At 42.8% G+C, this 14240-nt stretch overlaps 2 protein-coding genes across 2 annotated transcripts; one reads left to right on the top strand and one right to left on the bottom strand.

The window, feature by feature from the left end:
• Positions 1 to 365: 365 nt before the first annotated feature.
• On the top strand, positions 366 to 6324 carry LOC136178546 (adhesion G-protein coupled receptor G1-like). The gene is made up of 4 exons (XM_065952468.1): positions 366 to 877; positions 5002 to 5157; positions 5236 to 5290; positions 5385 to 6324. The coding sequence occupies exons 1-4, from the start codon at positions 662 to 664 to the stop codon at positions 5618 to 5620; spliced, it is 663 nt and encodes a 220-aa protein (XP_065808540.1). The 5' UTR covers positions 366 to 661; the 3' UTR covers positions 5621 to 6324.
• A 698-nt stretch (positions 6325 to 7022) lies between these two features.
• On the bottom strand, positions 7023 to 11859 carry LOC110002955 (E3 ubiquitin-protein ligase TRIM39-like). Its single transcript, XM_020658640.3, has 2 exons — positions 11752 to 11859; positions 7023 to 9732 (listed from the first exon to the last, which is right to left on the bottom strand). Exon 2 carries the CDS (start codon positions 9720 to 9722, stop codon positions 8100 to 8102), a length of 1623 nt encoding a protein of 540 aa, XP_020514296.2. The 5' UTR covers positions 9723 to 9732; positions 11752 to 11859; the 3' UTR covers positions 7023 to 8099.
• Between the last annotated feature and the right edge of the window lie 2381 nt (positions 11860 to 14240).

The following is a 14240-nucleotide window of genomic DNA, read 5'->3' as shown; positions in this document are numbered from 1 at the left end:
ACACACACACACACACACACACACACACACACACACACACACACACACACACACACACACACACACACACACACACACACACACACACGTTATTAAAGGACCAATCAGTAAGATATCTACCCAATGAAATGATGAAGGTATCTTACTCAGTATGTCCTCCTTCTAACTTTAGATTCTGCTCCTGAATGCTCTGGATTTGTTTGGACCAGAGAAGGTAGGCGCTTTTAAGGCGACCACCCACACGGCCGTTTTGGACGCCCTCTGTTTGCCAGATATGAGAGCAGTTATCAGGTCAACAGGTGTTGCAGCGATGGAAGCGGTCAAGAGAAGTGGTTCAGATAGAAGTGATTGTACTCGAGCTAAAAAGCCTCTGCATGTTTCTAATAAGCTCCACGAGCAGAAACGTGCTCAAACTAGGATCAATATTGGAGATGCTTTTGAAAAATGGAGAGAGGTTAGAACACAGAAAGGTTTACAGACCCATGCAGAGCTGGATAAACACTGAAGCTTCAGAGTCCACCACATGGTGACCTGAGTGAGCATCCACTCTAGAGAGGAGGGGGGGGGGGGAGACAGCTCTCTATGATGTTTACAATTTAGACCGCAGTACCCATTTTAAACACTAGGTGTCAGAGTTACATATTGCACTCTGATCACCTTGATGTTATCTATCTTTGGAGGCTACATTAAAAACTGTATTATCAAACTAGACTTTAACTGGACTTTATGTGTGCGTTGTTTTTTAAAGATCGAAGCGGGCCTCACGCCTCAGCACCGGTTTTACATCCCATCCTCGGCGCTCCAAAGAAGCATGGGAGGAGCTGCGTCAGACGAGGTGCTGCTGGTGACCACTGTGATCGAAAGCATTTACTTTAAGGTCAGTCACCCTGTAACCTCAACTTTGGAGACCTCATGGCGAGACAGGTTTACTTCCTTAGATCCCCCTTTAATAGATAAGGGGGTTAGATTATGAATGTTTAGCTTTGGGAACCCTGGTTTTAAAAAATGACTGAAATCCAGGATAATGAGAAAATGAAATCTGAATGACAGGGGTCATTAATCATAAACAGGACAGGACTACAACAGACACACACATTCACACACACACAAGCTCTTTTGAAAATGTGAAATAGTCCGCATCACTTCATTGTCCCAACATTTTCCAATAATGATACATATGTACACACATAATACATACCTGCATACGTACACACTCGTACACACATATATAATACATAAACATACATATAAATGTGCAAACATACATACAAATGCATATATGCACACCATGTTCTTCATATGTACATATTTATGAGGAAGGCCCGCTCTGTAGTGGGTCTTGATCTGGACAGTTTGGAGACAGTGGGTGAGAGGAGGATGAAGGACAAAATCTTATCCATCCTGGATAACTCCTCTCACCCTCTACATGGTGAGCTGTGGCAGATGGGCAGCTCCTTCAGCCAACGCCTCATCCCCCCCAGGTGCAAAACAGAGCGCTTCAGGCGCCCCTTTGTGCCCACTGCCATCAGACTGTACAACAGCAGCCTATGACAACAATAACAGTCCGTCCTGACACAAAACTTCACCCCCATAAAACACTACCCACATGACCTGCTTCATTATTATCATTACTAACATTGTATTATTATTATTTAGCATCAATATATATATATATATATATATATATACACAGTGGGTACGGAAAGTATTCAGACCCCTTTACATTTTTCACTCTTTGTTTCATTGCAGCCATTTGCTAAAATCAAAAAAGTTCATTTTATTTCTCATTAATGTACACTCAGCACCCCATCTTGACAGAAAAAAAAACAGAAATGTAGAAATTTTTGCAAATTTATTAAAAAAGAAAAACTGAAATATCACATGGTCATAAGTATTCAGACCCTTTGCTGTGACACTCATTTAACTCACATGCTGTCCATTTCTTCTGATCCTCCTTGAGATGGTTCTGCTCCTTCATTGGAGTCCAGCTGTGTTTAATTAAACTGATTGGACTTGATTAGGAAAGGCACACACCTGTCTATATAAGACCTTACAGCTCACAGTGCATGTCAGAGCAAATGAGAATCATGAGGTCGAAGGAACTGCCCAAGGAGCTCAGAGACAGAATTGTGGCAAGGCACAGATCTGGCCAAGGTTACAAAAGAATTTCTGCAGCACTCAAGGTTCCTAAGAGCACAGTGGCCTCCACAATCCTTAAATGGAAGAAGTTTGGGACGACCAGAACTCTTCCTAGACCTGGCCGTCCAGCCAAACTGAGCAATCGTGGGAGAAGAGCCTTGGTGAGAGAGGTAAAGAAGAACCCAAAGATCACTATGGCTGAGCTCCAGAGATGCAGTAGGGAGATGGGAGAAAGTTCCACAAAGTCAACTATCACTGCAGCCCTCCACCAGTCGGGGCTTTATGGCAGAGTGGCCCGACAGAAGCCTCTCCTCAGTGCAAGACATATGAAAGCCTGCATAGAGTTTGCCAAAAAACACATGAAGGACTCCCAGACTATGAGAAAGAAGATTCTCTGGTCTGATGAGACCAAGATTGAACTTTTTGGCTTTAATTCTAAGCGGTATGTGTGGAGAAAACCAGGCACTGCTCATCACCTGCCCAATACAATCCCAACAGTGAAACATGGTGGTGGCAGCATCATGCTAAAAAAAATCATGTTTTTCAGCTGCAGGGACAGGACGACTGGTTGCAATTGAAGGAAAGATGAATGCGGCCAAGTACAGAGATATCCTGGAAGAAAACCTCTTCCAGAGTGCTCAGGACCTCAGACTGGGCCGAAGGTTCACCTTCCAACAAGACAATGACCCTAAGCACACGGCTAAAAAAACAAAGGAGTGGCTTCGGAACAACTCTGTGACCATTCTTGACTGGCCCAGCCAGAGCCCTGACCTAAACCAATTGAGCATCTCTGGAGAGACCTGAAAATGGCTGTCCACCAACGTTCATCATCCAACCTGACAGAACTGGAGAGGATCTGCAAGGAAGAATGGCAGAGGATCCCCAAATCCAGGTGTGAAAAACTTGTTGCATCATTCCCAAGAAGAGTCATGGCTGTACTAGCTCAAAAGGGTGCTTCTACTCAATACTGAGCAAAGGGTCTGAATACTTATGACCATGTGATATTTCAGTTTTTCTTTTTTAATAAATTTCTACATTTCTGTTTTTTTTCTGTCAAGATGGGGTGCTGAGTGTACATTAATGAGAAATAAAATGAACTTTTTTGATTTTAGCAAATGGCTGCAATGAAACAGAGTGAAAAATGTAAAGGGGTCTGAATACTTTCCGTACCCACTGCACATGTATACAAGCCTATATTATATAACATTTAATTATATTGCACTATATTATACTACATTATATAACTGCACTCATTACTGTGGTACAACACTGCCTCTCTTCTCTGCTGTTTACATTACTTGCTGCTATTTATCATACCAAGTCACTTTAATCACTTGTTACTTTATCTTGTCATTCTCTGCAAATACTGTCTCAATTCCCCCCAGTTAACTTCATCATTCATTTTGTACTTGTATATACCCCCTGTTTTTATTTCTATTTATCTTATCTATTCTGTTTAATGTGTATTTTTGAGCTTACTTGTCTGTGCTGCTGTAACGCCCGAATTTCCCCTCTGGGGATCAATAAAGTATTATCCTATCCTATCTTATCATCTCATAACCATATTCTACTGTTTATTCAATACACCTTATCATGAGGTGCTGTTTTAATAATAGTTTAAATCTAACTTTTCTTGAGTGATATGTCTAGGAGGGGAATTCCATTCATGCATGGCTCGGTACAAGACTGTTCGCTTGATTGCATTTGTCTTTGCTTTGGTAATGTATAGTAGCATGTCTGGTAGAGTGGTCATGTCTATCTAAACTTGGAGATCAATTCTTATATAAAATAGATGGCGTCTTTGTCGCTGAAATATTTCTGAAGAATACAAGTAATGAATGAACTAACCTGTTCTTAACAAATGACCAAGCTAGACAATCATGCATAATTAACAACTTTGTTCTGTATTCACATACATTCCAAGCAGCTTAGTCTCTGCGAGTGTATGAGCGAGGTTTTTCTAAAGGGGACACAAACAAAGAAATTATATTACCAATGACATGCTCCTTCTAATCAACAGATAACTTAAAATATAACTGAAGAGTCCAGGCATTTATACAGGATTAAAACACTTCTGCAAAATGTCCAGCAGAGGTCTCCCTACGACATGGAATACAGCACGTGTTATCAAATATGGCGCCTAATTAACACAATTGAACATTGAAAACAGTAATGCACGGTAACACTGCTGAAATATACACACAACATGTCTGTGTAACTGTTAGTATAGGTTACTAATTGATGAACAAGTCTACAAATAATGACTTTTTAAGATAAATATAAACAACTTAAAGGTTATATCCTACATAACTGAAGACAATAAAACTCACGCACCACTCCAGAAAAGTCCAACGATAACGGAAACAAACCACCTGTTCACATATCAGCACGTCTCTGAACGGGGGCTTATGACGTCACAGTCCTCGGGGAGCGCTTAATGGCAATACGGCAACAGCCCGCCATCGGTCAGAGCGGGGAAATTTGCGCACTGTTGCTCCGTCCATCACTTCCTCGTCTTTTTTTTTTTTTTTTTTTTACAACACGTCTCCAGCTGTGAGGAGCAAATGTGAACAGCCAGGTCAGGAGAATATTTGGAGGAGTCCTTCTAAAATAATCTAGATATTTTCAGGAGTGCATGTGTGAAAACAGCTTTAGTGACTAAATCAGCTGAGTTGATTTCAAACGTCAACAATATCCACCTGTCACTCAAAGCCACCTCTCCTCGTGACTTTACTTAATTTAAAGGCTTCTTATAAATACGGGTAAGTTATTTGGCTTAAGTTGACGTTAAAATAAGATAACCTCAGCAGAAATTCATCATGCCCCCTCTGATAGCTCTGGTGTTTGTTTTTTTCATTACAGGTGAGTGAACCAAGAAGAAGTAAGAGCAGAGCAATCATGCCAACCCGCATAGACGGAGATGTCATGGGGGGGTTTGTGTTGGTGGTGAGGGCAGGGAGTCAGTCGGTCACAAACCTCCCACACCCCGTCAGATTAACCTTTGTGCACAACAAACAGGTACAACAAGGACAGCTGATGTGCTGGCATGACACTTTAAACATGTAAAGATCTGCTCTAATGTTGAACGTGTTTCAGGTGGACGCTGGGACGTGTGTGTTCTGGTACGAGTCTGCACACGGGAATGGAACAGGTTCACTTCACATGCCAGACATAAACAATATATTTTCTCTTGGATAAATACCTAAGTTTCATTTTATGATGAACCTGCTGTGTTTGTGTTTTAGTGTATTGGAGCCCAGACGGCTGTGAAACCAACAACACTGGGAGTGAAACAATCTGCAGCTGCAACCACATGAGCTTCTTTGCTGTACTTGTGGTAAATTTGTGGCATTGGGCCCTTTGTTGTATGGCGGGCAGCACAGACATCTTTTCCTATTTTCCTCCTATAATGCTTCGTTTCAAATGTGCTCTGAGCTCCGCCTCCGAGTCACTCTCTTCCTCTCAGTCGGTCAGTCAGTGAGTGATTTGTGTTCTGAACGTACTGAACAGAACGGTCGGGGAAAATAAATGTGATTGTTTTAGCAGCTTTCAGTTTGCAAACTGGAGCTTCATCCAACTAAATTCTCAGCTCATTGGTTTATTATTCACCACCGGCTGTTCTCAGTACGATCGCGAGCAGAACTAAACGTTCGGCCGTGTTTCAGCTTATTAAATTCTGATTCACAGACAGAGCTACAGAGAAGTACTGAACGATTCAGTGAACGAATCTTTTGAACGAATCACTTCACTGAACTGATTCTACTGATTCAGTACACTGAAAAGAACTGCTTTTCACATCACTAACTGTGAGGGACAGACGGAAGGAGCTACGGTAACCCAGGAGGTACAGAAGCTGCAAAGTGCCAAAAAGGTCATTCTCAAAGGAAACATAAATTTGATAAAATAACAGTAAATATACATAACTCGTTAAGATAAAATTCACAAATACAAGTATAAGTATAAATTGTAAAACTGTACTCAAAAATAAAGTGCATTTTAACTCTGTTACACTAACCTGCAGATGCTGGATTAGCAGTGATTTCAAGCAGCGGCTTGTGGTCAGCTACATCACCACTGTGGCTCTCCCGTGTCTGGTGATCCTGTGTAACTCCTGCATGCTGGGGCTGGTGGTGTTCAAGATGTGGGGCCTGAGGAGGGGCCTGAGGAGGGGCCTGAGGCGGGGCAGTGAGAGGCAGAAGATGGACAGAGAGAAGGGCTCCAGGTTGTGGAAGGACTGTGCCACGGTGATCGGGCTCTGCTGGGTGCTGGGTCTACAGTGGGGGTTAGCGAGCACCACCTACGTCTCCCTGCCGGGGATCTACGTGTTCACCATACTCAACTCCCTGCAGGGTCAGTGTGATGATCTTCAAACAGGAAGTCTGCACTCCACCTTCACCCTTTTCTGAGTGAATTAAAACCCTTTTTTTTTAATCTTCTCAGGTTTTTTTGTGTTCCTGTGGTCTCTGACTTCTTGTGTTTAATCCTGCCTCTGTGTTGATCGCCCTGATTGTCTTCACCTGTGTTTTGTTAGTCTCACCTGTGTTTGATTACCCCTGTGTCTATTTAGTCTCTGTGTTCCTTCACTCGGTTTGTAAGCTGTTGTAAGATGCCAGGGTTGTTTGTCGTATGTTGGAGTGTCAGTGTTTCTCAGTGGTTATCGTTTGTTTTGTTGATTTTCTCAGTTTGGACATTTTGATAAAAAGTTTTAGTTTTTGCCTTTTTCTTTCAATAAATAGTTTTATTTTTCATTCTACATTTGGGACCAGTTCCTGATTTTCCACACCCGTGACATCGGTTCTTGAATTTAAAAGGCTTCTGGCATAAATGATGAACATGCAATACATCCAATTCATATGAAGAGAGTCTGAGTAATGTATCCGTCATGAGTTACTTTTTTCCTCCTTTCCAATTTATTAAGAAGAAATTCAGACAAAGCAGAAATGTTGTCAAAGTGGTGTTACTGTTTACAGCTTTTAATTACCATTTACAAAGAATAAGAAACATCTGTTGCATCCAAATCATGTTTATAGATTGTAAACAAACCAACAATGAACTGCTGACAAAGTCATAAATAGCTTTAGGAATAATAAAAAACTGCTTTCTGCTTGGACAAACGTTAGCTCGGGCCAAGGCGCCTGGGTCAGTGCCGTCATGATGAAGGTTTGACCTTTAACACGGTGAAAAGTTGCTCGGGGTGTCTGCGAGAGTGACTCTAAATGTCCACATCGTGATCCGAGACATTTCTTCATCCCGTTCCCTAAACCCAAGGGATGTTGTTTATGGTTATATGACAGATATTTGAAAATACAGCAGGTGATAATTACAATCTGTGATAATTAATAATGTAGTTGTCTTCACCTGAGCAGTTCTGCCCGGCGACAGCTCTGCAGACCGTCATTTTCAGAGACTCATTATGACGTTTCTCTTTTTTACATGCATCTGTAGCATTTAGCGCTGTGATGTCACTGTGCACATAACTCTCAGCTGCGTATTGACGACCCTGTTGGCAACATTAAGAGGATCTATCAAACCCCTGGTTCCAGCAATGGAACGCTGTCGCTGATGGAGTCCAGAGGTGAGTCAGTATAGAGGCGGGGTGGCTAGCATCCACTGGTGGAATGTTAGCCGACCTCACTAGCATCAGACACGGATCATATAAAAAGTTTTAGAGATTTAGAGTTCTCCTCAGACACCCTACTGTATCTCTGATGTATTTATTTCACTGAGGACATGTTTTGAATCAATTCAATTTAAATAAGTTTGTGAAATCATGGAACATTTTCAATTGTGTCAAATGGGAAGGAGCCAAGCGACCAAGAGATTTTGTCCAACCTAGTAACAGTAACTAAGGAGGGAGGGGCTTGACAAAGGGTTAGTTATCATTTCATCGTTTGTGAAATAACAATAAAAGAATAATAAATATACTGCACATTCATGATGAGTATTATAAAATGAGATATTTAGGTTTTTTGCACAACAGAGATCCTCAGCGGTGCAGAGTTATCACCCCTGTCGTTAAAACAGGGACTGAAGAATGGGCAGAGATCCTCTGTGAAGGAGCAGCCGGTGAAGGAGTAGATCATATCTTTAGCATCAACGTTGTAAAAGGAGACCAGACCCTCGTCATAATCGACAAACACGCCCACCTTCTGAGGCTGAGCCCTCACCGAGAGGAGGACGTCAGGGTCAGTCAGAGCCACGTACTCGTTTCCGTTCCTCAGCTGCAGAGTCCAGTACCCGGCTTCCGGGCACGACGTGATCTGTCCCTTCCTGTTGGCGGACACGCTCATGACTCCTAAATCCCACTTGGTTTTCCCTCTGACCTCCACCTCGTAGTAGAACCTCCCAGCGGACAAACTCTGCTTCCCCAACACGATCACACAAAATGAAAATCTCTCCGGATTGTCTGGGAGATTCCTCGCCTCGTCGCTGTGATTGACTTGTTTTCCATCGTCAGACAGAAGGAGTTTGGGATGCGCCGTGTCCGGATCCAGAGTTACATCCACCGCATACCGCTGCACCCTCTGCAGCTCGCCTTCAAGAAGCTTCTCCACCCCTTTGCTGAGGGTTTCTTTAAGTTTGGCCACGGCTCTTGCTATAGTCCCCTCATACGAAGGTTGACGGAGGCTGATTTCAGTCCAGTTCTTGGAGGGCAGGGAGGACTTCAGGGATGAAAACGTTTGGAGGAGTCTGTGGTGGTCATCGGAGCGCGAGAGCTGCTCCACCTCAGCGTTCCTCTTCCTCACCTCGGAGGTCTCCAGATTCAGCTCTTTGATGTAGTCCTCGGCTTGTTTCGCCGTGGTCTTCTGCTTCTGTCTGATCTGTTTGGTTAGCTCGCTCAGACCCGTCTCCACAAACCGCGTCAGAGCGGTGAAGACCTGCACGCCATCTGCCATCTCTCTGTCTGCAGCTTCCCTGCTGAGGGAAGCCGACTGTTGGAGCTCTCTGATCTTAAACTCTCGATGCTGCACCATCTGCTGAAACTCTGCCTGCGTCTCCCTGAGCTCAGTCTTCCTTCCTTTGCTCTCTTCCGTCAGAGGAACGACGTCGTGGGACTCGTGGTCTGTTTCTGCACAAAACCGACACACACACATCTGGTCGTCCTTGCAGTACAGCTCCATCAGTTCGTCATGCTTTGTGCAGATCTTGTCCTCAAGGTTATGAAGCGGCTCGATGAGCTTATGTCTTGTCAATCTTGACACTGTCTGATGCCGCTCCAGGTGAATCTCACAGTATGAGGCCAGACACACCGGGCAGGACTTCAGGGCTCTCAGTCTGACTCCGGTGCAGACGTCACAGGGAACCTCTCCAGGCTGAGTGATCTCCGAGGCTTTCTTTACCGCCTCCTGCTTGAACTGAATGGCCATCTCAGATATGAAGGTGTTGACATGGAGCTCAGGTATCAAGTCGAAAATCTTTTTACAAACGGGACACTTGCACTTCCTGTTGATCTTCCAGTCTTCGGTGATGCAGCACTTGCAGAAGTTGTGACCACATGGTATGGTGACAGGACGGTTGAACACGTCCAGACAGATGGAGCACAGGAAGTGGGCTTCGGACAGCAGACAGCTGGCAGCTGACATGTTGAACACTCTGAGAAAAGAAAACAAGACATTAAATAAGAAGCATGATTGGTCATGTGACCATATGCATTTAACACACCTGTGTATGCCCATGTTATAAAGCTGGGCGAACCTGAGGAAGCTTCAGGTGAGACTCGTCAATTAAGTGACAGTAAAGTCGTTTTTAGTTTGCCTCGGTTTATTTATTTTTTCATGGTGTGTTCCTGCAACCAAGCAGCACCTGAGGACGTCGGTTAGCGGTGCACGGGGTACCCTGTTGGTCAGTAATTATTGAGTTATTAAAGGCTTTATATGCGTTTATATGTATTTTTTGATCCAGCAGATGTCGCCCTTGAGCACTAGCATGAAACCAAAACAACTCGCGCTGCATTGTTGTGTTAGCATGCTAATGCTAGTGATCTTTATTCTGCTGGTATCTTCACACTGCATGTAAATTTACCTGAAATGAGCGTGATCTAGAAACACAGTTAAGCAGTGAGTACAGTATGTTATTCTTCTTTTCTCTAGTCCCTCAATTAAACAACTTTTATACTCGAGGGGAGGAGTCAGCCGGCCGTCCCGGCGATGTAAACAAAGTGAAGATAGGACTCTGAAAACTCTGAAAACATCACAGACAGTGGGACTCGGGTGTTACACCCATTGTAGACAGTCATGACTCACAGAGTTATTTTCAGAGGATATACTTGATTTATATTATATTCAAGTGTGAAAAATCACATGTAAAGACTTTAATGAAGAAGAACTACTACCTTATAAGGGCCACTCTACGCAAGCATCATAAGATCATATTTATGTTCAACAACTTCCTAACTTACTTTCAATTAGCAGCTATTAAGAGGGCAAACTCTTAGTTAATGACCTATTAGCTAAAGACTAATTGTGTAGAATAAGGTGCTAATAAGCGCTAAATAATGACTAATAGGCAGCCAGTATGCTACTAGCTTCCCGTCTCTCTCAGGCTTGAATATAAAATCTCATTATTTACCCATCTGTAGGGTACATGTCAGGCATGTTTATGGACACTAGGCACCCCTCATTGTCACACAGGCAGTTTTGGGGCAGCATAGGGGTCTTTGGTGCCATTCCTAATTACGTCTACCCAGATGTCCGGTAATATGCATCCATGCTGAATTGATGTGCTTGTGTTTCTGTATTTCAGAGAACTAAGTAAAATAATAATTATAAAACTCATGCATGCTTGGAAGTTCCTTTGTGTACAAAGTGTGCAACACATTAATGCATGCAGGGCAATGCCCCTCCATACCTTAAAGAACTGCTCGTCCCACAAACCCAAACAAGACACCTCCGATCTGCCGCCACCAACTGCCTCCAACCCCCAGGACTAAGCTCTGCTCTATGGGGGGCAGAGCCTCCTACTAATCTGAGGGCCCCACAGACAGTGAACTCCTTTAAAAAGGACCTGAAAACTTTCCACTTTAGGGAAAAGAGCCTTTCCCTTCCCCTTAAAACCTTTTCCCTAAAAACGACTGCCTCTGCCTGATTTGACCTGTCTGACTAGTGCTATTGTTTTTATGGTTTTATTGTAATTGCAGCACTAATTAGAACGCTAATAAGCAGCTAGTTAATAGTGCATACGGTGAACATACCACACTACAGCCACTTTCACATCTGCACTTCTGAAAATATCTAGATGAGGACTGCCATCGCGCTATCCCGAGTTTTTCAGGAGTTTTCTGAAAGTGTGAAAGCCCTTTACGTTAAAGCTCCTGTGAGAAAACTGCAACTCATGCTACCTGACATCGTCCCTGTGGCAATGGTTACAAGCATTTAAAACATCAGAAATACAATGTAGAAATAATCAGTCCTTCTCTGACGGTTTTGTTGGCTTTTCACACAGAGGCATCAGAATTGGTTTGAGTCTGCTTTATAACCGGCTAAAAACTGCTCACAGGAGCTTTAATTCTAACATCCTTCTCTATTTCTTTTTTCTCTCTCTTCCAGTGAACAAAAACAATTCTATAACGTTTCCATAAAGTTGTGATTAAATCAGAGAAAAACCTGAACTTACCCCGAGTGAGGAGGACTTAAAAATGCCAGGTGGACTGGGTGGAAGTGTTTCCTCTAACAAACAGGTTCTTGTGCTGTCACTAAAGAAACAGTTTGGGGGGGATGTGAGTCCTTTAATGAGGAAAAGAGTCCAGAGTCCGCCTCCTATGCAGGTCATGTGACCCCCCCCTTGAGCCGATAGCAGCACATTGTTAGTCTTTTCTTCTCTATTTATAGGGACCACCCTGGAGGCTACTGGTCTTTACAGAGTGTGTAAACAAAAGAAACCTTGCAAGAGCTAATCAGCAAGACAGATGACAATGTGTTTGTGTGTGTGTGTGTGTGTGTGTGTGTGTGTGTGTGTGTGTGTGTGTGTGTGTATGTACGATGAAGACGACTACTTTCCTCATTTTTTTGTGCATGTTATATAAACCTGCAATGTATTTTACCAGACAGCTGGAGAAGAATACGTTCTCACCTCCTGAGAGGAGTTCACTTTCATCCGAATGAAACGGTTGTCCAAACGGTTTTTGGGTCGTTCACAGGTGGCAATCATGTCCTCATAACAACTGCAAACAACAACAACATTTATAACTCACAGTGAACTGAAATTTGATACTTTTCTTTTCTTTTTTTTAACTTTATCATTGTAAATATATTAAAACTAAATGTTACCATGACTTCCTGTCTGTGGTCTATTAATCATCAAACCAGTACTGAGTCAATTCAGTGTCGTGATACTAATATATATACAAACATGCCGGAGCTGCCCCACGATTTCTGAGAAATTCAACTGGCAGCATGCGGGCAAAATATGGCCCCTTGACTTCCTCAAAGTCGACCTCAAATTATTTATAAACTTGTGCACACAGACCTACAGAGACATCAGCTCTCACTGAAATATGAGCAGAATTAAGGAGCTGCTTCATCTGAATACAAACTGTTAGAAATAATAATCATGTGTAAGCAGCTCACACTCATTAAAAGAGGACAGTCACTTTTTTTAAAGATAATTTCTGGGTTTTTTGTACGATTATTAGAGAGACAGGACAGTGGCTAGAGTCCGACATCAGAGAGAGAGAGAGAGAGTTGAGTTTTGTATTATTCATTAAACGTAGAATTTTCCTTCCTGTCTGATTGTATCATTACTTTGTTGTACTAATAGTGTTAGTGTAATTTTATGAGCCTTTTGCTCACCATCAAATTACTCTCACAAACAGCACCCAGAACTGTTTGGTCCGAAAACACCTACAGTAGGTGGTCTGAAGCCTGAGTGACGTCATCCATCTGTTCCTGCAGGGGGGTCTGGAGGCTCATCAGCAGCAGCCGCCATGCTGGAAATGCTGTCTCAGTCTAACTTTCAGTCAACCTAACGACAGGCTGAGAGCTAGAGCTGTTAATCATGTCAGCTACACGCCTAACTATGGATAACATGTATCGTTTTCAAAATCAAAACAGAGCCGTTTAAATAAAATGAACCCCCCATACGGTGTGTGTCAGTGATGACAATAACTAATCAGACCTATTTTGTTTTTTGTACCAGTCTGTAAACATGTTTATTGATGCTGTAAAAACAGTTTTTTTGCCAGTCATGTGTTTGTGACTTCCGGTGTTCCTGGAGCCAGGCCTCTAGTGGACACTCGATGAATCTGCAGGATTTTGCACTTCCGCATTGGCTTCATTTTTTGAGACGGGAGGTTGCCTGACAACTACACAACATGGGGACTTTTTTCTGTCTTCATGGTACCATGCCACCATGGTACCTACTCTGAAGCAGGAGCTAAAAAGGTTCCACTAAACGGGGTTCTGGGAACATAAATAGTTCATAGTTCCTGCAGGAACTAGGAGCGACGGGCGACGATCTCCTTGATGTGTCAGGGCCTTAAAGCTGTACATGTTCTCACATCTCTCTGATCCATATGATAAGGCTGGTAATGGATTACTAAAAGGACATGTAGTTAAAGTCCCTGGAAACCCAAATCAGCTGCGTCCGATTGTGTAGGCACTTTTGCCACCCCGCTATAGAGTGTGAACACTGGGGACAAAAACTACAATATAAATCAGGAAACACTAAAGACACAGAGAACTCGAGAATTTACAGAGAAACTTTACAAAATAAAATCAGGAAACACTAAAGACTAAACTTGGAAAAAATAAGATAAAAACACACAAAGGAAACAAGCAACACCAGGGAAGAATGAGACCTAAAACAAGATAAAGAATTACTCAAAACACAAAACTAAGCAAGACCAAATCATGACACTGTCGTTAGGTTTCCTGGAAGTTAGGGTGAGAGGATTTCCAGCCTGGAGACCGCCACCAATGGGACTCCAAAGGCGCTGCGGGAACAAACGGGTGATGTCACTTAGGCTTTGTCCATTCATGTTTACAGTCTGTGGTGCTGACTCCTCCTTGGCTCCAAGAAGAACTACCTCAGTGATCATGAACATAACTCTAGAAGTAGTCAATCAATCCAAGGTTTTTATTGTTTATAATGATTTTATTTAAAGC

The sequence above is a fragment of the Labrus bergylta genome, chromosome 3 (assembly GCF_963930695.1).
Source record: "Labrus bergylta chromosome 3, fLabBer1.1, whole genome shotgun sequence".
Classification (NCBI taxonomy): Eukaryota; Metazoa; Chordata; class Actinopteri; order Labriformes; family Labridae; genus Labrus; species Labrus bergylta.
This window is presented reverse-complemented; position numbering and strand designations above follow the sequence as displayed.